General features: G+C 36.0%; 1 protein-coding gene across 2 annotated transcripts in view; it reads left to right on the top strand.

The window, feature by feature from the left end:
• Window positions 1–24,594, top strand: part of LOC136025356 (putative uncharacterized protein DDB_G0271606) — an 80,723-nt gene that overhangs the window by 23,196 nt on the left and 32,933 nt on the right. The window contains exons 1-4 of one of the 2 annotated variants that reach the window (XM_065701296.1): window positions 775–973; window positions 15,010–15,433; window positions 16,965–17,369; window positions 21,239–21,387. In XM_065701296.1, coding sequence (XP_065557368.1) covers window positions 956–973; window positions 15,010–15,433; window positions 16,965–17,369; window positions 21,239–21,387 — 996 coding nt within the window. In that variant the 5' untranslated portion in view covers window positions 775–955. Of the gene's footprint in view, window positions 1–774; window positions 974–15,009; window positions 15,434–16,964; window positions 17,370–21,238; window positions 21,388–24,594 lie in introns of those variants that run through there. The other variant, XM_065701295.1, reaches the window with a different exon arrangement.

Below are 24,594 nucleotides of genomic sequence, written 5' to 3'. Positions count from 1 at the left end.
CCTCTATATGTTAAATTTTTAATTAAAAATTTACTAGCATCGTAGTTAATTTCACGAAAGAATAAACTAATTATATCCGAATACGAGAGAAAAACCGGTTTACTCAGATAAAAAAAAAGCAAACTTCTTGAGTTTGTTCAGTATAATACGTAAGTACTCAGTGCTTCTTTCTTGGCTTTTTTATTCCAAAGGTGGGTTCTTTCAGGCCTATCTTTTGAGTAAAGTGCCTCATGTCCCCTGTGAATATATAGGCTTACTTTCCTTATTCCCTGTGTGTAGGCGTAAGCCCAAGTATTCAAATTCTCTCTTTATTTGTATGACGTCTTGTTTGCACATTTGATTTTGTTCATTAGGATAAACGAACAACATTTGAATCACGAGCAATTTATTTAGGCTAAACGGATCACACCTAGACACCTATCATTCGTAGAGTACCTGTTACCTCTGCGTTGCTACGAAACTTTATTCTTTTATTTGACCGTTAAAGATGAGCTTTCATCACTGCATTTCTTTCAAGAGGGGCTGAAACCTTCAATCGTCTGATAGATCTTTACCATATTCAAAACCTGCTTTTGCCACCCCTCCGTGTCACCCATATGGCCCAGGTGTCTTCCTTGTTCTATCCAATTGACGTAATGCTTCCTATTGATTTCGGTCAATATTGGCATTTTTTGTTCTTGTTGTCTTGACTCCATGCGTAGCTACGCTGTGTCACGGAGACACTAGTCAAGAAGCGGAATCTGTATAGTTTTTCAAATTGTTTCAGCCTGAAACCGATAAATGCGGGTTTTTAGGGGATAAATTAAGTCGTTACGAATAGGGTGGGATTTGAGTGTCCAGTTTCTTGGATGGGCTTTTAACTTTTTAGTCTAGCTCAAGTGGTCTGGATGGACTAGAAAGGAATAGATTGAGACGCTGTTTTAGGGCTGGGTGTTTAAAGATATGCGGGTTGTAGATGATGTGTCAGAGAGAGGTAGGATTAATGCTTATATTTAATTCTGCTTTGGACTAAATCGTTATCACATTGAAAGTAATCCTGATTTACCCATATATATTTGGTATCTATCTGTTAGCCAGTACACACTCGATTATTTGGATCTACAGGTACATAGTTGAAACCACTGATACGCTTGGGAGATAGATAGGAGGATATATATAATTTGGGATGTATATTTGCACAATAGGGAACGTTGGGGGTAATGTTTAGCGGGACTATATGCAAAATATAGCCTAATGTATCAAAAATAGCCTGCTAACTGAATATTTATTACAATATAGCTACTATGTAGTTTTCCACTGAGCCGAAACTAATTGTCTCCGTATGCAAACGAAGATAAACCGGTTATTATCCAGTTTTATATATCTTAATTCTCGACTGTGTACTGGCTAACAGATAAGTACCATATTTTGTTTTATCAAAGCCGCAATTTACTCAAATAGGTTCATGTTTGAACTCGTAACCCTTTCCCCTCGTAAGAAATGCAAAAGATACCTACGGTAATAGTCGTGTCCGATGTATCTTCTGAACTAAGCAAGATAATAAAAACAAGTATAGCACAATTTGACTCCCTATTCAAGTTTTCAAGCAAAATAGTCGCTACCGTGACAATTGCCCCCTAGTTAATAGCAGAATTATGCAAAACTTTGCTGGTTAAAAAAAACTACTTGCGGTAAAATTCTAGTTAATTGACTTCTTGCTATCTCAGAAAGGGTTTAGGTTAGGAAAATGAAACTTTCAGGGATGAATCTACAGACTAAAGTATGTTCCGGGAAGGTATTTTGAAGCAACTACCTCCACTCCTCCCTCTAGAGGGCCCTGACCTTTGATGACCTTTCAAAATATGTGTATTATAAAAGTGAAACCTTGCAAAACATATCTTCTGCTTAATTGAAGTACAACAAAATTGTTTTCAGCTTCATAACTTTGCTCAATTCCATTTTATAAGGTTTTAAAGATATACAAATACATTTCCTAAATTTTGAAAAAAAAACAAAAAAAAACATTGATATGGATCAAAATTCTACTCGAATAACAGGAATTGAATTTTCAGAACTAAAGGCAGTGAAAAAGCAACTAGTAACTGAAAATTAAGGTAAAATGTTGTTTCGTCAAAATTTCAATAGGTATAGACCTGCCATGTAGGCAAATTTCAGGGCCCCCTAGAGGGAGAAGGAGTGGAGGTGGGTACTTTAAAATATCTTCCCGGGATATACTTTAGCCTGTAGATTCATCCCTGAAAGTTTCATTTTTCCTAACCTTAACCCTTTCCGAGATAGCAAGAAGTCAATTAACTATAATTTTACCCTACTTGCTGATAATGCGATACAATCTCAATTTGAAAAAAAAAGAACTGAGAAATACAACAAAGTCTTATTTTTAGCCTAAGGTTAAACTGAGATGCAATTGTCACAATAGCAATCACTATTGGAAATAGTGTTGAACGGAGAATCTAATATAGCTACTCTTTTTTTTCTGAAAAGGCCATGTACAATCTTCTTACCAAAATCCATCAAAATATTCGTGATATTTGCAATTTTTCTCTCAATCTTCTCTTTGCAATTTTTAAATTTATCAGCCGAACGAAACTTTCAGTATTGTATCTAAACACCCGGATAGGGCCCCAGGAAGATATTTTCAAGCTCACTACCCCTTCCCTGTTCAAAAGCAGGTTTTTTGTCCGGGTTCTTTTTTGAAGTCTTTACAAAAAACTTCAAAAACCGCATAAAAAATTTGTTTGTGTATTTTTGTTCCGTTTTACGAGTCACATAATCATTTAGGTGGGGGAGTTCAAATCCTCCAACCCTCTTCCTTCTGGATATGGCTCCCCTCACAAGGCTCTAAAGCAGTAGTTCCCAATCAATATAAGGACCTGGTCCTCCAGGGCATTACTAAAATCCTGATTGCCTCGATGTTTAAATTTTGTTTTTCAAAATTTTACTTACGTAAAGAAGCTTAAAATGCCATTAACTTCGTATCTTCGTATATTCGTCTGGGCATATTTTATACTAAAGATATTGTCTGAATACAACACCTCTAATACAAAATATGACGCCAATGCAATACCATCTTGTATCTTTCTACTCTTTAATTGTATTTGAATATTACAGTATTTGGAAGATTTGTTTTCAAAATTAGGCCTGTAATGCATGGTCAGCCAAAGGGTGTACGTCCTACCATGGCCAACCAAAATATTGCGATGCCCCACGGATGGGCCTGCGCCCTACGTTGGGAATCGCAGCTTTAAAGATTATGCGAAAGTGACGAAGGAAGATACTGTCTTAATTTTGGGGGAAAAAAGTCAGGTTTTGGTTTAGATACGGTTTCTTTTACACTGCAGGTTTCCAATTTTATGGGAACAGGCTATTCACAATACTTAAATTTGGCTCATTATTGAAAATTTTTGTTGATTTTAACCCTAAATAAAATCAAAGTGTTACTTGTACTGAGTTTGACTCAATAGCTTGTGAGTAATCTGCATTTCCTGCTTTAATCTATCGTACTCGATATACAAGTAATTCTAGTATTGGTTTCAGAAAAAGTAGTGGAACTACTACCAAAGTAGTCATTAGTTAAAATGAACTTCTTAATATGTACGAAAATACACCGAGACAGAAAGGGGAGTAATGACGCTCAATCTGTTTGAATCCATTGAAAATTCCTGCAAAATTTTTATTTCCGATATTCGTGTTCAATTTGGCTATTCATATTTACATTACGCAGATTTCCTTCCTGCATTGAATCTTCCGGGCTTCTAAGCTCTTAAGTCTTTTTTTTTTGTTTGGCGTTTTATGGACATAGTGGAAACCAAATCGAGCTACGAAATAATGTTTGAAAACCTATCTCATCACCTTCATCGGTTGTTTTCTTTTTCTTTGTAGTTCATAAAACACCACATAACTACGAAGGTTTACTACGCATGCATTTTAGAATCGTTTTTGCTATAGTTCAATACTTGTCCCCTTTTTTGTTTGAGTGGCAAAATTTTTTGGACCCTACTACTAGATACAGGGAGGATATGGGGATTTTATCTACTCAACTAACTGTTCAGGGATCTAGATCGAGGGTTATTGGCTAACGAGGGTTGTTGGCTAACACTTGAAGTACGTATCAGAGGAGTACATATCCTGGATTTTGGCTCTGTGGAAGGGAGAGGGGGCTCATATTTTTTTTTTGCGATTGCATAGCCAACGAGGGGGTGTGTTTGTTGTTATTGTATGTGGCTGTCAATTTTTTTTGACGGAATTGTAAATTGTCCAGACCATCCCTGACCCTGGTCTTGATGCCAATTGAAATTGGAGTTTGGGACAATTTTAAAGGATGTCGTCGATCATGAATTGCCCAATGTTCTTATTGATCTTAATTTAAAGTTTCAATGTAGATGGATGACTGATCGTATTTCAAACAGTAGGCTGTACGAAAAGTGTGGTTCAATCCCACTTTCTAGGCCTATAATATAAAAATGGTTGAGATGGTTAGGGCACGTTCTGCGGAAGAAGGATGACAGATTGCCGAAGGTTGTCCTTTTTTGGCCAACCGTCAAGGACTAAACGGAAAGCAGGTTGTCGTCGTTTAGGGTGGGAGGATGTCATAAAGAAATAATTAAAGGAAATGGAACTTTTTGGGAGGGTGTAAAGAGGGAGACTTTGAATACATTGGGATGGAGGAGGAGTGTGCGTAGCTGTGTTGGCCTCAGGCGGCTTGGTGCTGTGGTGAGTTGTTAGTTGTAGTAGTAGTAATATAGATGGATTTTGTGCATCAGATTTTACTCGCTTCTAAAAAATTTTTAATATTTTTATCGAGTCAATTTATTTATTTGCTGGTGAAACAATATTTAAGTTGCTTCTTCCAAATTTGATGCAAACATTTCCAAGGTCACGAAAAGCTTGTACTCAGGAGAGGGAGGGGTATTAGCCCTACTCTTACCGAAACCTTCATATTTTGACTATTTTTTGATATTTTATACGTTTCCACTATTCTGACCCTCCTCTTAAATTAATGTTTCTATCCTGGGATTCCTACCGTTATTAGCTCCTTCTTTACAGTGTTTTATAGTCGGTATACGGTACGGACATAGCCCCAGGGACATACACAAAGGAAGCCAGCCCTCGAAATTCTATTTTTCCCTAAATCTTCCTGTACTATTTCAAACAACAAGGAATTTACATGAGGCAGTAAAATTTGTTTAAACCTTAAAATATTTCGGCTAGTTAGAGAGGGAGGGAGATACCTCAAACGGTGCATTTTAATTCCAAAACATCCCGACTTTTATTGAGCCCTCAAATAACTGCATAACTTATTTCTATGGGAGAGTAGAGGTAGAAATTGATGTAGCCTAGCCTATAATCCCCAGAACCGTATCCAGAACGTTTCGGGTAGGAGGGTTGTTTTTTGGAGGGGCCAAATAAAACCTTAGAAAATGCATCAAATGTGTGAAATTGATATTTAATCCCTCTTGATTTCCGGTCTACGCTGTTATTATGAAAGTAAAGAGTAACATTGAACCCTAAAATGAGCAGCTTTATTCGGTATTGGAGGGTACTGTCCCTTCCTCTTCTGAACCTCCACCTCATGGGAGCAGAAAGTTCGAAGAGTTCTCATTACGTCAGAAATTGAGAGTTCTAGTCCTTTTATTTTAAGTCAAAAGTGATTGGAAACTAACCAGCTACGGGAGGGTATTTTCCGTTGGGGATCAACGTCGGCTCTCATAGAAAGCAAAGTTGGTTTTATGGCTTCAAGTAAATACCCAAAAATGCTTACAAGTAAACAATCGTAAATGATTATTTTAAGTAGCGAAATAAAAGCCATACATTTTCTTCCTTAAAGGCTGTATTTAACATGATCATGAATTATGCATTGTGACCCGTATGCAACTATTCCAACATAACGATGCTTCCTGTATATTTACAGGATTTTTTCTTCCTGTATTTTTTCTAAATTTAAATTTAGAAAATAATTAACTAAAGAAAAATGTTAAGATAATCTATAAAACATTTAAAATAAAGAACACGCATATTTGGGACAAATTATTGGGCAATTTAAGAATTCTGCAATTTATGGTCAGGTCAAGTTTATATCTCCCTCAGCGTTGTTACCGGTAATAGATTCTACCAGGCTAGCAAAATTCTACAAATGTAGTGCAATTTTTTACAATTTTAAATACACACATAAAACCCATAAAGCATCATAGACCCAGGACCGTATTCATAGGAAGTACCGACCTCATCCCCTCGAAAAAAGATTCATCCGATTCGTAAAAAATTACCGACAAAACGTGCAAAAAATTACATTAATTTTTCATTGAAAGAAGAAAACAGCATTATTGGAAGGGGGTAGATTATTTCTTTGGGAGAAAAAATTACCAACAGGGTGACACAAAGCGGTCCCACATTTCTACTAACGTTTATTACACCCCTCCCCAAGAAAAAATATTGGAAATAATTTCGTAATGCGCCCTAAGACATTTTGCGCTTAACATTTCTATCTAATTTCGCTATGATGACAGTTCTGTTATGGCTTATATCCAAGAGGGTGCCCTCGGTGTCCCCAGTTCCAGTGAAATGACTTTCACTGCAGGTATGGTCCGTGAACAAGTTTCGTTACAATTTTAAACCCAACCAAAACACTCTTAGCTTTTTACTTTAAATATAATTTTAAGACACTGTTTTCACTAATTTATGTAATTTCTTAAAAAAAACACTTTGAAAAAATATTATAAACTTGATAAATAATGTCCTGGATGACAAGCTTTTCAGAGTGAAGGGGAGGGACTTAGAATCCTTGTCTTGACTCCTCTCCTTTTAAGTCTCGGCACTTGACTAATTTTTCTTTTATTTTGTACTACTGTTTGGTCATTCCGATGTTATTTATAACTCGTGCTCCTTCACCCATAGACTCGTGATCCTCCTCCCCTAGACTCGTGCTCCTCCTTCCCTAGACTCATGCTCTTCCTCCCCTTTTGCGTCAATATATGACGCAAAATCAATGGAGAAGATCAATTCTATTTGGTAAAAAACGAAACATGAACTAATTTTAATAGCAATGTTACGCAAATCGGTCAGTAAAAATGACCAGCCAGTCTGTAAAATCCATTGCCCCCATCCCCAAATATTCTGGCTAGTGACAGCTCTGACAACACCTCTATTGAATTTTTTCTCAACACCCTACCGACGTTCATCGTATTCTTTGAGTCACAGGGACAAATCAAAATCACACTCGATTCCTAATGTTAATTGACCTAATTCACTTTTCAAATAACCTTTCCCATCGTATCACTAGGAGTGACCATTGCCCTCATTGACTAGTGACCATTTTTTTGACTTAAGATATTTTCCAGTAATGTAGGAAGTGTTATTTTCATTTTCTCAAAATATACCAAGACGACAAAGTTCTCAGGAGGACTACAAAAGCTTATGGGCGGCAAGTTTCTATGAAATCTAAATTTGGCCGCCTTATCTCCTCCTCCTCTACACCGGCTATTCCTGTCTTATTAAAATTTTATTTTTCAGTACTCTAGGCTACATAAAATTTTTTATCTCTATTTTTTCCCAGTTTGAGGTTCACGCAGACTGGGTGCTTCCTGATTGTTCTACACGTAAGTCTAATTATCGTCTTCAAGTAAATGAAACGACTTCCTCAAAATTAACATAACCCTTAAAATTGCATAAATTCTGTTGTAAAGATAGTTTGGTAGTTATCATTTATTCATAAAGTATTATTGTCAAGAAAAGAATATTTGCATTTTTACGAGTCGATCCAGTTTAAAGCCATTTTTAATATGCTAAGCAAATCAGTTCTTAATTGAAGACTGAAAGGTCAAGATGTGTTATACCAATTGGTTCTTCTGTGCAATTCTGAACTAGTGCAAAATGACTCCATCGTTAAATACGTTATATTCGAACTGTAAACTTTGCCTTGCTTATCGCAAATATCACCGTGTTAGCTCACCAGCCAATGATGGCAAATCTACTCAAGTACGTCTCAATATTTTCTTTATGTCCAGGGTTTTCTACTCCTTGGGGCCGTGTCCAGGATTTTTTTTCGGGGGGGGGGGGGAGTTACAAAAAACACAAAAAATTCGTTCATATTCATTTTTTGTTTTATGAGTCTGACAAATATTCCGGAGGGGAGGGGGCTCGTCACAATTTATTCAATTTACGGGTATACATACGGGAAGAAGCAAGAGAGAGGCATTGCAAGAATGCGTGGAATATATATGATTTCGGCTATATATTCGCACATTAGGGAGAGGGAGGGTGGAATAAATTACTGTGGAGCTGTAGTCAAAATGTGGTAGGTGTAATTATTCCGAATCAGGGCTGTCTGGGGGGGGGGGGGGTTGACTCCCCCTACCCCCGAAATGTTTTTCCAATTCTTAAAAACCTAAAAAATGATTATAAGCCAACTTTTGATGTGCTTTCTATTTTTTTGTACCCCTCACCCTACCAGAAAAGGATCCTGGATACGGCCCTGTTCTGCATATTATGAAATAAGAATTCTTTTCTTGAATAGTTTCCTTCTAAATAACCCCTAATTTAGACTTTTACCCACGTCTGATTCAAATTCTTGATTTTTACTATTGCCCCTCCCCCGACAAAATATTAATAATGTCCTATCCCCTCGAAAAATAATCTCGAGTGCGTGTACTATTACTGTACTTTTTTGTACTATTAACTTTCCTTAACGATCACTAAAAAAAGACTTGGTCAAGGAAATAAATTTTCGTCCATTATAAATCTTTGTTTTGTTGCTGGTATAGCCAAGGCCGTTCAAGGGAAACCAAGCTAGTTTCCCCGGCCACTGTTGCTGAAGGGGGGTGCCACGGCCAGGGGCTGCCCATTTGATCAAATTGTTCGCTTTGATTCGATTTTTTCTTTTGCTTATATTTGAGTCGGGAAGGGGCGCTTTAATTAATTTTGCCCCGGGCACCACCAACCTAGGACCGGATCTGAATATAGGGGATAATTTCACCATATTTGGTGTATTTTGGTGTTAGAAAAGCTGAATCGACTGAAATTGTTGTTATGCACTCTATGGAGCAAATTCTGGTCTTGCCTGTTTTAGTTGATATCCCAACCTTTTTTAAGTAAGGATTCGTCGTGTTTTGTGTCCTTTTACTTTTGTGAAGAAACTACCACGAAATACAAATATTTTCAAGGATGGAAGGAGTAAATAAAACATTGGGTGAATTCCATGAAAAATATATGACACCATGCGAATTTTGTAAAAATATTGACGTTTGGTGTGTATGTCGTAACTGTTATGCCCTTCACCTGGGCACGGATCTATCTTGAGATCCCTATAAGTAGTTTCCTGGCTGATAGTTCTGATGCAATGATGTGGAAGTTGCGAACGTAAATTTACGTAGTTCTCCCTCTCCACAAAAATGGTTTATAGTTTTCTTGTGATTTGTAATATTTTCCGTTTAATTTGCCAATTTCGAAGAGCGAAATAGAAGCTTTAAACGACCGCAAATTACCGTTTCTCCACCTATACAACATTTTAGAGTATGTGCAAGACATGTGTAAATTTACTAGTGATAATTCCCCATACATGGAGGATTATGCTGTATTAGCACTAAAACAATAAATCGCAGTCGTAAAATGTTAATGAAATAAAATAACAATATAAGACGATCCCATGGAGGGGTGAATCTACCACCAACTATTTGCGCCCCAGGACTGCAGACTTTATTGATCGTGGCAAAGGAATGACTTAAAAAGCAATAAAGTAATGTTAGTGAAAAAACAAATCATTAATGCAACAGCACAAACACAGAAACAAACGCTCACCACACAACCGAACATGAAAAATATAAATAAAAAAAAATGATAAATAATAAATGACAAATAATATATAAAATATAATCATAAAAAAAGACAGAAGGAGAAAGGGCGACTGTTTTCCTACTTAGTACTTGATAAATACTTGAACGAGGCCTTAACCCTACTCATCCATCCAACTACATAGGTCAAACAGTATAGCCATACAGAATCTGTCGCAAAGAACAGTCCATGTACAGGCAATCGTGTCGTAAGCATAAGTCGTCATATACCGAATATTCAAGACTACAAATCAAGCAAATAATTCAAAGGCGATCACCCAATACACCAGGAGAATACTATATAATCATCAGGCTCATCAGAAGAATAATATATAACCATGTTATTGGGCGACCCTCCTTCCATAATTCTTTGTTGTAGTTTCCATTATTTTGTTAATATTTTTGTTGCGAGTAAATATTAAATGTTTACAAAAAAAAATAGACGACTCCATCGAGGGGTTAATCTACCGCCGACTATCTGCCCTTCAAGAGCAATAATACTTTATTTTAAAAATGGGAATGGAGGGGGGGACAGAATTCAGCAGAGAAGCACGAATTCCACTTGGAATTAGGAATATCTTGAGCGGATAGCCGGGCGCTAAGAGGATCTCTTAATACATTTCTCCTGAAGGAAGATTGGGACAAACCTATAACCGGTTTTTCATCTGTCTGTATTAAGAGACAATTAGCTTACGCTGAGTGAAAAAACAAGTTGTGGACAAAAGAATACATTCGAATTAAGTATTTTGGGCTATATAATTGCACATTAGGGGGAGGGATGGGGCTAAAGTATTTGAGCAGCACAAAGTTAGAAAACAATTCTCCCTTCATAATATGCAGAATAATTGTAGCTGACACATTTTGCATGCAGACCCGCTATACTTTACGACTTCATCCAGGGGTGAATTTACTGCCAACTATCTGCCCCCCTCAGTGCAGACTTTCATTGATCGTGGTGAAAGAATGACTTCAATAACAATACAGTTTTATTTAAAAAATGAGGAGGGGGGCTGTGGCAAAATCTTAATCGTGAGTTAAAAGGACAAAAGACGTCTTTCCTTTTCTATCCACTTAACGTGGCAAATTCGTTCAGGTGCGTATGTAGCAGTCTACATCTATGTGTCCTCCCGAAATATCAATTTTTTTTCAAGAATAAATTGAATTTCGAACATCCCTCCTCTCTGGTAACGCATTTGTGTCTTACTGTATGCATGGCGCAATAAGTATATGTGATTTTGACGGTATGGCGAAACTTCTTTTGCAACTTGAACGGATTTTAGATGTGCATTTAGCATTTCATTTTTCATGTCCAAATATGAAGACAGTTCCGTTCTACCGCACGTTCAGTAGGAGAGGGGCTTCTTGTCCATATCGTCCAGAACTTTTGGTTGAGTACCCTCCCCCCCCCCGTACACCGCAGTTACAATCCACTTTCCTGAGTTAATCTCTGTCTTTGTGCTCACTTCCTATACGGTGTTGTTCGCATTTGAGACTTGCGAAGAAAAAAAATGTTTTGTATCCGTGTCTGAATTATTCAGAGCAGGAGCTACGAGTTTTTGTCCACCCATCGCACCCACTAATCAAGAGAGATGCTAAACTGGTTCCAATATATCTCGACTAACGGCCTGTTAGGCAGTTTAACACATTGTTACCCACTTACATTCTATTCATATTACAACAACCAATTGGTGGCTTGGTGAAATGTGAAGAACTCCATGACGCAAGTGTAATTCACTTTCAATTAGATATTTCGTCATTGTTATTTCTAAGCTTTTTGTATGTTCTTTATGGAGCGAATGTCATATGGGGTAATATTTATGTAGTAAATATATGGGTTCTTGTGTCTTATAGCCACCACACTCAAGAAGTGAAGTTAGGTTAATCATGATGAAATATACTAAAATATGGTAAAAATATACTAAAATATGATAAAAATATATTAGTTCAGTAACGAAGTTATGGAAACTAGAATACAGAATTACGGAAGGGGGGCCTCTCAGGCTGCTTTATTTTGAATATGTAACCTAAACTAACCTAACAAAAATACCGACGAAATATTTAATAAAAATATAGCTACAATGTAGTTTTCCATCGAGTCGAAGCTAATTGTCTCTTATAAAGACTATTAAAACTCGTTATTGTCTCATGTTTATGATTAAATAAAAAACAAGTTTTTGTAACGGTAAGCAAGGAGCGACATTAAAACTTAAACGTATATGAAAGGGACTTTTCCTCCTCAATGCCTCGCTCTTTACGCTAAAGTTTGACCCTTTCTCTTAACTCTACTTTTTAAAACAGTAAGAAACCTTAGCGTAAAGAGCGGGGCGTTGAGGAGGAAAAGCCCCTTTCATATACGTAGTAATTTCTGTTCGTTTTAAGCTTTAATGTCGCTCCTTACTTACCGTTACAAAAACTTGTTTTTTTATTTAATTTTGTTTTTTTATCTAATTTTATTTTATTTAATTTCAACCCTCGTCGATACCTCGCTCTTTACACTAAAGCTTAGATTGTATCCCAATTCCTTAAGAACGACCTCTGAATCACAAAGGCCGTAGAATAAACAGTTGAAATTACTAAAAATACTTTAGCGGAAAGAGTGAGATATATCGAGGAGGTAAACCCCTCATATGTGTAATATTTTTGTTCGTTTTAAGTTTTAATGCTGCTCCTTACTTTCAGTAGAAAAAACTTTTCATATTTATTTTTCTATTGTTTTTTCAAATAAAGCTAGAAAATCCTGCGCCCCCTTCATTGAAATTCTCTTTTACCATGAGAAGTCTCTCCATGGAAATATCCTCCCACGTAACCCCCCCTCAACTCTCCCCCCTAAACCAAAAAATCCCCCTGAAAACATGTGTACACTCCCCAGTAACCATTACTATGTGTAAACACTGGTCAAATTTTTCAACTTGCAGCCCCTCCCACGGGGACTGCGGGGGAGTAGGTCGTCCCTAAATACATAGTTATTAGGCTTTTCGACTATGGTGAATAAAATGGCTATCTCAGAATTTTGATCTGGGGACTTTGGAGAAAAATGAGCGTGGGAGGGGGCCTAGGTGCCCTCCAATTTTTTGGTCACTTAAAAAGGGAACTAGAACTTATAATTTCCGTTATAATCTCTTGCAAGATTCTAGGACCACTCAGTTGATACGATCACCCCTGGGGAAAAAAACAAGAAAACAAATAAACACGCATCCGTGGTCTGTCTTCTGGCAAAAAATGCGAAATTCCACATTTTTGTAGATATGAGCTTGGAACTTTTCCAACAAGGTTCTCTGATACGCTGAATCTGATGGTGTTATTTTCGTTAAGATTGTATGACTTTTAGGGGGTGTTTCCCCCTATTTTCTAAAATGAGGCAAATTTTCCCAGGCTCGTACCTTTTGATGGGTATAACTGATCTTGATGAAACTATTTAAAATCAGCATTACAATGCGATTCTTTTGATGTAACTATTGGTATCAAAATTCAATTTTTTAGAGTTTCGGTTACTATTGAGCCGGGTCGCTCCTTACTACAGTTCGTTACCACGAACTGTTTGATAAGAATTCTCAGAGTGTGGCGGCTATAAGACACAAATATCATGGCGCTTATGTCTAATAGCCACCACACTCAAGAAGTGAAAAGAGGTTAATCCTAATGAAATATGCCTAAATAGATGAAAATATAATATTTTAGTAACAAAATTATGGAAACTACAATAGAGAATTAAGGAAATCAGGCCGCCCAAAAGACATTATATTAAATGGTTTCTAACCTAACCAAAATATTAACTCTATATATAAAATATTTAATAAAATATTTTACATTGTAGTCTATCTGTCTCGCTAAGCTGATTATCACCAAGTGCATACTGAAATACAGAAAAAAAAACAGGTTCTACTCAGACCAAGAGCTTGAGTGTGGTGGCTATAAGACATAAATACCGGGATGTAATTCCCAGAAACTAAGGGAAGGATTTTTTAAAATTTATTTAAAATAAATAATTTATTTTTCTTTTAAAATAAATCTTCTGGCTGTTTCAAAACTATGCTATTTATGGTTAGTATTTTATTTTGGTCCATGTTGGCACGTTGAAATATAAAGATAAGTTACCAAAATTAATTAGAGCACTTAGCTGTTATAGCGACCCCAATCTAAGAATGACGCTATGTTATTAGCTGTTATAGAATGACGCTATGTAAAACTCGAGAACAAACCGGTTGCATCTGTTTGTATTTAGAGACAATTGCTTACACTCAGTAGAAAAGAAGTGGCTAGTGACAGAATACATCATATTTATATATTGGGCTATATATTTGCACATTAGGGGGTGGGGATAAGGTATTTGGACAGTGTGAAGTTTGAAAACTATTATTCATAATATGCAGAATAATTGTAACTAACAGATTTTGCATCCAGACCCGCCATACTTTACCTCCACTATCCTAATGTGTGAATATATAGCTCAAATTTGTTTCTAAAGTATTATGTTTTCATCAGGTTTTGGCTTTTCCACCGGCTAAAGTTCAAACACAAAAATCTGTTGGTTCCCAAAGGTATTTTTTTGCTGATTTTTCATTCACGTTTCTTTCTTTTGAATTTGGCGCCTCTTGCTACCAAAAGCTGCATAGTTGCAGTATATCGTTTCAACAAAAATTTAATTCCCGATTTTTCACTTATATCTATTTTCAATGTCCGTTTATTGCTAACATTGATGCATATTAAAACGCAGATAAAACCATAAACATTCTTTTCCGTATGAAAAGAGGCTGACTGCTTTGGGTTCTGTAAAGTCATTGGAGGAAACGATGAAAAATGTACTTCTTCGTGAATTTTCTGCAACCAATTCAACCTTTTTACAGTTCTTTATGCTTGTCTATGTACTGGATTTGATGGTTATAGTAACAAGCCACATACTTAATGCTTTTGATTGTAACAAATTCAATTTTTAATCTATACGTGTTCAGCGCTGGTTTCGGGGCCAACCTTAAAGTTTGGATTTTTAGGTTGTCGTGGGAACTTAATTCTGTAAAAATAAGACTACAAAAAATTACATCCCTCAGGATTTGATCTTTTCATCTGATTAAGGGAAGAAATTTTCCATCATTCCATCCTTGTGTCTAAGTTTGAGTGTTTTTTGTTTAGAAATATAAATTTCTAAAGATTGTTTGTTAAATCCGTCGACTAAAAATACACATTATTTTAGCCTCCAAGATACGGGAAGCGTCCAGCCGACTCAGCAGCAGAGGGTGATCCTCAGTCGTTAGCTGCCGAGGGATCAACATCGATTTCTACCTCCTCTAGTGTTAAGTATTCTGTTGATATAGTGCAACAGATAGATTACTCATCTGATAGTGTTAGCAATAATCAACAAGCTGTGTCAGTGAAAACAGCTGTGAAAAATGAAAATTGTGAAGATTTCTCTCGTTTCAACCCACCTGAGTTCTTGTGTGAAGATTCAAATGGAGATCTTATCAATGATGATACTTTTAAAGACCTAATCTCGGAAATTAAAGAGCTCCCACCGGATTTTTTGGGGGATATTGATTTTGAAGGGAAAGACGCTTCCAGTGGTCTGAAACCAGATGATAGGGAAACCGCAGATAGGGCGATAAGAGCTGCAATCCAAGGTAAGTTAAATCTATTTTTTTAACAGTGCTCTTCTTTTTTACAAGTTTTTACTTTTTTTATTTAATCTTAAATCGATTGAATAGGTCGTGTATAAAAAATGAAAAAGCAGTAAAAAAGCCAAAAACTCGCACAGAGAGATGAAGAAATCAACATCGAAAAAAAATGGAAGGATGATTGAAAAAAATCGGGTACTTCCCCAAGATTTGGGGAATGAATAACACCGGTCTACAAAGGAATCCCTTGTGAATTCGTCTCATATATGGGCATGTCTATGCACTATTTTATGGCAAGAGAACCCCAAAATTAAATCCAAAATATCCCCTCCCCTTCTTAGCAAAAAAAAAAAATGTGTTTTGACCCAAGTCCCTCCCTCCCCTCCTAGTTCAGACCTGTGTCTTCATGCGTGGAGGGGATTTGAGTAATAACCCTAGTCAAAAATTACTGCCATAATCGATGACACACATGGAGAGAAGGGGGTATAGTTGAAAATTTTACCTTATTGTTGACCTAAAGGATCCTTCTTTTAAGGAAAGTCTGGCCCGTAATGTATTTTTTTTTAATATTTTCGACTCCCACTCCATTCCAGAAATTACATTTCAAAGCCAATTGCTCCATTTCTAGTTCCGGAATTCATAAAATTGCCGAGAGCGAGAATTAATTCCAAAAGCACGAAAATTTTTCGCTGTCTCTCACTTCTTCACAAGCCAATGCAACGGCAACAATGTCCTTTAAAAATGAAAGAGAACCAATTGTCTTCTGAAACCTTTAAACCTAAAAATGTAAAATTTAGAGCGAAAATGTGTAAGACAAAAACGCACCAATACACTTTTGTACCTAAAAATGTACTTAAAAATTAGGTTTAAACCTAAAAATGTAAAGTATAAAGCGAAATTTAAAACAAAAACATATCAATACAATCTTCCATTCTTCAGATATTGTGGAATATGTACTTTTTATTCCATTCCAATTGCCCATGTCCTTGAACGGTCATTTTTAAAGGATTAGGAAAAAATGACGTAAAGAGAGGGAGTTTAAGAAAGGGCCAACCCCACTCGAACTGTGAACGCTAACGTTGTTCTTTATTTTGGTTAAAAATGTCTTAAGAGTTTACTCTAAAAAACGTTACTTGAAAATAATCAATAAAAAGGCCTTTCATGGAATAAACTCAACAAAGACTGTGTAGCTAATTTTTTCTGCTTTAAATTCTTTATACGCTCAAGTCAATTTTTCTTTTAAACTTTTATGTATTGATTTCTGAAAAAAAAAATCAAGATAGTTTATAATTAAACAGCCTTTAGCGGCTTGTTTCTCGAATAAAGAACCACAATGCGGTGTTTATAGTAAATCTTTCGATGTAAATACATAAAATAATTTTCACATCAAACAGATAGCCGAGCTTCTGGGACCTCGGCCGCCCCTTAAATTTCCTTTCCATGGAGTTTCTAGCGACTGAAGCTAGTCCATGGATCACTATTTGAAAGACGCTGTGTTATACAAAAATAGAAATATAATTCTGATTAACCTTTGTAGATATGGAATCCCGAGATAAGCTGCAGCCTTCCTCAGGTGGCCGCCCCTCATATGATCAAGCTGCCATGACTCTGAAACAGCTTGCTGAGCAACACCAACAGAAAAACCATGGACAGTATAATAATAGAAATGTTCCACCTAATTTTAGGACTAGTGATATTGTTGGAAGTGAAAACCCATCTCCATTAAATGAAAGTGAAAGTCCTTATGTGAAGAAGGAACTCAATAGCCCCTTACCTAGTGATCCAAATTCTAACGAAAAACGGACGTTAAATTTATCGCCTGTGTCTAAATTAAGTCCTGGTGGTCAATTCAAACAAATTTACACGGAGAGTCCTAGTGTGCCAGGTCCCAGCCCTCAAAACTATTCCCAGAATCAGGATAATCAAAATAATTTCAATAAAGGTGAGTTCAGATCAATTATTAAATTATTATTTTTTCATCTCCATATCTTTAAGCAAATTAGTCACATCTATAATAGGCTAATATAGCGATGACAAGCCTCAGGCATGTGCGCATATTTCTTTCGAGGTGCATAATTTTGGGAGGCACAAGAAAAACGATTTTTATTAGATAAATTGAATCACGAATACGCAGAAGTTCAGGGCAAGTTAGGGTTTTAAGGTGAACGCAGGTCCCTAGCCCCTCCCCTTTCCTGGGTTTGATTCTAGCAGGTTTAATGCTATTAGTTGAATCCACTGTAATTTTCAAAATAATTTGTTTCAGACTCCACAGCCGACCCCACATCCGTACAAAAAAAAAAAAAAAAAAAAAAAAAAAACAACCAGGCGCAATGGGGTCAAAATAGATAAGCGATCTGGCAAAATAATTTCTTTTGATGACAGACAATATTTGTTGTACCACATTAAGAACTTAGTAGGATCATAAGTTCGTAAAGAACTTAATTTGCCCTCAAATCTCAATTATCTTAGGAAATAGGAAAATTAGATAAAGAGAGAGAGAGTGAGAGATTTTATGTAATATGTAATTATGTTTATATACCGGTATATATAAACATATTTAAGTATACAGTCCTGAGCATTGGCGTCAATTCGCGAAAATGTAGGAAGCAAGAGCACATTAAAAAGCGAATATTAAAGGTGCGAGTTCAGAGGCGCTAATTCACGAAAATCTTCGTGGGGCAAAACTTATTTTTCAAAATATAGGAGGATACTTTTTCTTTTCAAAGAAAATACCAAAAAAAGCCATTTACAAAAACTAGGGGGATGGTCGATTTTCCTATGACCCTCGCGACCCCTGCCTATTTGCCCCAAGTATCTCACCATTAATGATTCCAAAATTGAACCCGTTGACCCAAGTTTACGTTTAGGCTATATGCAAATTAACATATAAGCAAGTTCAATTATTCCCCTTGACTTGTATTAAAAAAAGTATTGTATTATAACATCAATAAATAGTTGAACAGTTAGTCGGAAATCTTATGGGTAAAGTCTTATTAAAAGTAATTAACCGTCTAAATGGTAAAGACAATTTGCCTTATCACTAGGAAGTATAAGCTAGTTTATAAGAGGCAATCAAACAGTTCGTGGTAACGAACTGTAGTAAGGAGCGACCCGGCTCAAATGTAAACAAAACTCTAAAAAGTGGAATTTTAATACCGATAGTTACATCAAAAGAATTGCATTTTTGTTCTGATTTTGTGCTGATAAGTTTCGTCAAGTTTAGTTTTCATCAAAAGCTACGAACCTGAGAAAATTTGTCTTATTTTAAATAATAGCGGAAATACCCCCTAAAAGTAAAAAAAAATATGAATGAAAATCACATCATCAGATTCAGCATATCAGAGAACCCTACTGTAGAAGTTTCAAGCTCCTACCTACAAGAATGTGGAATTTTCTATTTTTTGCCAGAAGGTAGGTCCATGCGTGTTTATTTGTTGTTTTTTCCCCAGGGGAGATCGTACGTTTAGGCTCATTCTAATGACCCAGTGGTCCTAGAATGTCGCACGAGGGCTCATTCTAACGGAAATTAAAAGTTCTAGTGGCCCTTTTAAGTGACGAAAAATTGTAGCCCCCCCCCACGCTCATTTTTTCCCATTGTCACCAGATCAAAATTTTGAGATAGGCATTTTGTTCAGCATAGTCGAAAAACCTAATAACTATGTCTTTCGGGACTACTTAATCCCCCACAGTCCCTGGGGGAGGGGCTGCAAGTTATTGTTTACATATAGGAATGGTTATTGGGAAGTGTAGATACTATTTCTGGGGCTCTTTCACGTTGAGGGGAGGTGGGGTTGGCCTGGGGAGGGGGTTACGTGGGAGGATCTTTCCATGGAGGAATTTATCACGAAGGAAGAGAATTTTCATGAAGGGGCCCTAGGATTTTCTGGCATTATTAAAAAAAAAACAATGAGAAAATAAACGAAAAGATTTTTTATCAGCTGGAAGTAAGGATCAGCATTAAAATCTGAAATGAACAGAAATGGTTACGTTTACAAGGGGCCTCGTCTCCTCCACAATGCCTTGCTCTTTACGGTAAAGTATTTTTAGTAATTTCAACTATTTATTCTACGGTCTTTGTGATTTAAGGGTCATTCTTAAAGAACTGGGACAAAATTCAAGATTTAGTCTAAAGAGTGAGTTATTGACGAGGGGGCAAACCCCCTCATATACGTAATAAAAATATGCAAATATAGAAGTTCGTTACATAAGTTAATTCGTAAGTTACTTATATTTGTTACTAATAAAAACGTTGGTAAAAAAATAAAAAGCTCTAGTTGCCTTTTTAGGTAACAAAAAATTGGAGGGCATCTAGGCCTCCTCCTCCCCCTTTTTTTTATCAAAATCGTACGATCAAAACTATGAGAAAGCCATTTAGTCAAAAAAAAAATATGCAAATTTCTTTTTAATTATGCATATGCGGTGAGCCAAAATCAAACTTTAGCGTAAAGAGCGAGGCGTTGAGGAGGGGGCAACCCCTTTCATATACGGAATAATTTCTGTTCCTTTTAAGTTTTAATGTTGCTCCTTACTTGCAGTTAAAAAAAATTGTTTTTTTTAATTTAATTTTATTAAGAAGTTAGTTTTAAATATACAGAAGTTCCTTTTGGTGTTGAATAGTATTGAATGGTTTGTTTGCTATAATTATTATTTTGTTTGTTTATCATGAGGAATTAGCAATTACAAGCATTATTTTGCCTGTGATAGATGCTACATTTATTTTCTGTTAATTGTTAGCGCACATTAATTTTCTGATAGATACGCAGAATATAACATGAAAATATAGAGAAAATGAGTATAATATTTTAAAAGAAAGCAGTGGACAAACAAAAAGCTACAAACTTTGTATAATAAAGAAATCGGAATATTTGGACTTCACGTCCGGAAGTCTTTATCAACGGAAGCAACTAAATGAATTAAGCTAGATTAAATAAAACATTAAGAAAAGGAAAAAGCCAAGAAAACAAAAACTCCAACTGTACCAGAGGCAACCTAATTTATCATTCTGTTATACGTGTTCGTTCTATTTGTATCGTTATATTGACAGTTATTAAGATGTATTTTTTTTTTGTTTTTGTTTTCCTTTTCTTTATGTTCTTTGTCTAATTTAGCTTGTTTTTTTTTCGTTGATAAAAGCTTCCGATCTAGAAGTCGGAATATTTGAATTTTAAAATATTATACCCGTTTCCTCTATGTTACATGTCTTAAATTCTGTCGTGATAGTTTAAAATTGGAAACTTCTAGGTCTGCATGGGTGGAAAGAAGGAGAACCAATTTCTATCAATTAAAGAATTTTGGCATCTTTCTTAAAAAATCCAACGTCTATTTTTTAAGTAGCGGGGATTCAAAAAGGGATCTTTTTGAATTCCCCCCCGAAGTTTTTGTCTTACATAAAGTAACAAAAATGCACATTAGGTAAATCTTTTATTGGGTTTCAGTTTTTTTGTTACTTTCCACGAAAAAAAAAATAGTCCCGGATACGCCTTTGCCTCTGACCTTAAGTTACAATTTATTTTGATTTTACATTTGATTAGGGGACTCCCTAAGGTTGGCAACGCAGGGTGCTTTTCCTAGGAATATTTTGAGAAAATACCTAGAAATGGATTAAAAAAAAGTATATTTCGAAAACAACTCACCTCCTTTTTAAGTTTCATGTCTTCGATCTGGCAGTGGTTGACAATATAAATGTTTTATTATCATTATAACATTTTTTCTTTTTTTAATTACAAAACAAATATAAATTCATTGGCTACTCGTTTGTTTATTACTTTTTCTTTTTCGTATTTTCATTGCATGTCTTTTTTTCCTTCTTAGGTTACAACACGAATATGAACTCATCGACTGCTCAGTTCCCTCAGTCTCAGTCTATGCATTACTCTCAAAAGATGAGTCCCTTTAACGGCGAAGGCTCTTTGCAACAAACTCCGCAAATGGCTATGAATCAGAATGGCCAGTATCTCCAGGTAAGATCAGTTAGGTAAATCTCTGTTTAACAAAAAAAAGCTTTGGAGGAATTTATTGAAAGAGCATTGAGGATGCTTCACACGCGATTTTTGTGTTCCTTCATACTTAACTCATACTTTTCGTTCATCCTTCATATTCTTTCATTCATACTTAACTCATACTTTTCCTTCATCCTTCATATTCTTTCCTTCATGCTTAATTCATACTTTTCCTTCATCCTTCATATTCTTTCTTTTATACTTAACTCTACAATTCTTAATAACTCAGTTAGAAGACCTTGCATCAACCTGACCTTAAGACGGAACGGCTCACAAGAGCTTTGACGGAAGAAGCTAAAAAAATTTTACCTTTTTTTTTACTTTGATATATCAAAAGGGATATATTTGAAGAAAACTACTTGAGTTTGTGCAAGCTAGAAACAAATTGTATCTACTTTCTCTGATAAAATAGTGTTGTAGTGTGGAGGGGACAGATCGATATGGAGAGGGATGGTGTAAGACCCTTAACACGAAACGTGACAAAAAAGACCTTGCGGCAACCTGACCTTAAGACGGAACGGCTCACAAGAGCTTTGACGGAAGAAGCTAAAAAAAAATTTACCTTTTTTTTTACTTAGATATATCAAAGGGGATATATTTGAAGAAACTACTTGAGTTTGTGCAAGCTAGAACGAAATTGTATCTATTTTTTTCGATAAAATAGCGTTGTAGTGTGCAGGGGACTGATCGATGTGGAGGGAGATGGTATAAGACCCTTAACATGAAACGTGACAGAACTTCACATTAAACGCAATGCGATGTTCCGCCCTGCAAAAAGTGAGGTAGCGAAATAGCAATGCTACTTGGCAGTTTTCAAATTTGTTGGTAGATTTTGTCTGAAGATACCATTTTTATATATAAAAATACTTTTTACTCAAAGAAAAGCTGTCAAAACACAAGTTGTGCTGCTAAAGTGTCGGCAGCTTTTGGAATTCTGCTACTGGCAGATTTGGAACTTTTTCCGTACCTGGCGATGTCCTTGAAACATGAAGGCCCTTTCAATGACTGAAAACGTTAAACGTTTTATAGTTGTTCATAAGATGTTAAGAATGTTTGACATAATCTTGGGTCTCTGTTTAATCTTAAAGTGGTTGTGTTTACGTGAAAATAGCGTATTCTACTGACTCCTAAATGGACTTCGTCCACGTTAATGCCGCGTTTAAAGTATAAACATTAGATGTAATATCAAGACATTGAATTAACTAAGGTAAATAATTGCTTTCCTGACAAACTTTATTTGATAGTAAAGCTAGATGAATGGAAATCTTATGATTTAGCTTCTGTATAAAAACTGTTTTGAATAAATATGAAATAAGCATCCTGATTAGCACCTCTGGGTATAGGGGAAACCCATCCGCTTTAATGTTCGTTCGAGGACCCCCCCCCCCGCCCCATCGACAAAATAAATTATTAAGAGTGCACAACTTCTTATATTTACAAACCCGTCGAAAACCTTTAAACCCCTTTCATATATTATTTTTGTTGGAGGTCCCGGGTCTTTAATGTGCCACCATATCTGCAAACAAGCTAGGAAAACAGGGATTATCATCTACGGAATGTGCTCATTACGGACATGGAATAGAACGGTAAAATAAAAGATGTTTTAAAATAAGCACAAATTTGATACTTTCTAGGCTTGATATAATCGTACCTAAGGGGCCTTAGAGCCCTCCCACGTAAGCGCTCAGTCCGTTTCCGTTGTAACAAGTCATTTACATTTTAGCGACGAATACCACACTGCCTTTCCATAACAAACAAATACAAAGTAGAAACGATAGGGAAAATCTTTTGAAGATACCCCTATTGTTTCTACTTTGTATTTGTTTATTTACATTTTGCCTTAAAATTTTGGTAATTCCCCGTATTATTTTGCTCTTGCATTCTTAATTCTAGTCCACCCCTGGCTTACATCCTGGATTTTATTTAGAGGGGGGCCTGAAAGGCCAAAAAAAGCTAATTCCATGAAAAGTAAGGAAATTGTGTTTGAAAATGGTAAATATAGACGTAATGGAGGAGAGCTCCAAAGAACCCTTTTGCATAATTACCTGATCCTCTAAATAAATATAAGCCTTGTAGCTGGAAGCGGGGAGGGGGCTTAAAATGCAAATAACATTGGTGTACATAGGTCTTTCCTTAGGACTGGAGTGTACATTCCTCAGAGATTTTTCAAGAACTTAACCCTTTTATGTCCAGGTATGTTTAAGCTACTTCCAGGAAACGGCTAGTAAATTCGTCTTAAGTGAAACCCAACTTCCAGTAGCAGAAACCAAGAATGAATAGACATCTCATTGAAAAAGTTACATTTAATGTAGAACTATAGCTAGAGGTCAGGTTTTAGTTACCAGGCGTCAAGAATTGTGACTGGTTTATTATTTGCAACTTGGGTCGATATGCTTGCCAATTTCTGTCAATTTTGCACGACATATCCGCCTTGATTTTTTGTCTGTTAAAAACTAGTTGTCCAGATTATTGTATCTCCAAGCGCTGCCGGCCTTTTTTGCTTTTATCAACTTCCGAATTTTTTTTCAAGTTTTGAATGCTATAGTTACAGGTATTATCAGTGATGATTCTTTTATATATTTCTCTTTTTTAAAGCTCATATTCAAATACTGTTGGAGGTTGTAAAGCGCATTTGATGATGTTATCAGTGGACTAACGTTAAGCAGTAAATTAATAACGGCTTCTGGCTATTGTTGATTCACCTCTTTACTGTATAATCAGCATTGCAATCCTGATTTCTTGTTGGTATATATATTCAGGCTTATTAAGAATGCCCAAGCTCAAGTTAACCTACCCGGTGTGCCCGATTAGCTTAATAATAAAAAATCAAACATGGAGAAGAGTAATAGTTTCTCTTATTGGATACACCCCGCACTATTCTACTCACCTGTAGGCAAGGTTGAAACTAAGGCATAGGCGGAGGAGAATTGTATCGGGTTTTGTGTCAGGAATTTTTGTTGAAATTGTCACGGTTGGACAAAAAATGTGCCCTCCGGAGAAGTGATCATTGATATTGAACAAATTCTCAATTTGCATTCACACGCAGGCTACCTGGGTCAAATTTGTTGAAATGTCAGATGTTCTTTTTTAAGCTCTAAATTCAAGGGTTTCCTACTATGTAAGAGAGCTTGGTGGGATGGTTACTTTGAGGGAAGTACTGGCATTTAA

This window comes from Artemia franciscana, chromosome 3 (genome assembly GCF_032884065.1).
Source record: "Artemia franciscana chromosome 3, ASM3288406v1, whole genome shotgun sequence".
Classification (NCBI taxonomy): Eukaryota; Metazoa; Arthropoda; class Branchiopoda; order Anostraca; family Artemiidae; genus Artemia; species Artemia franciscana.
This window is presented reverse-complemented; position numbering and strand designations above follow the sequence as displayed.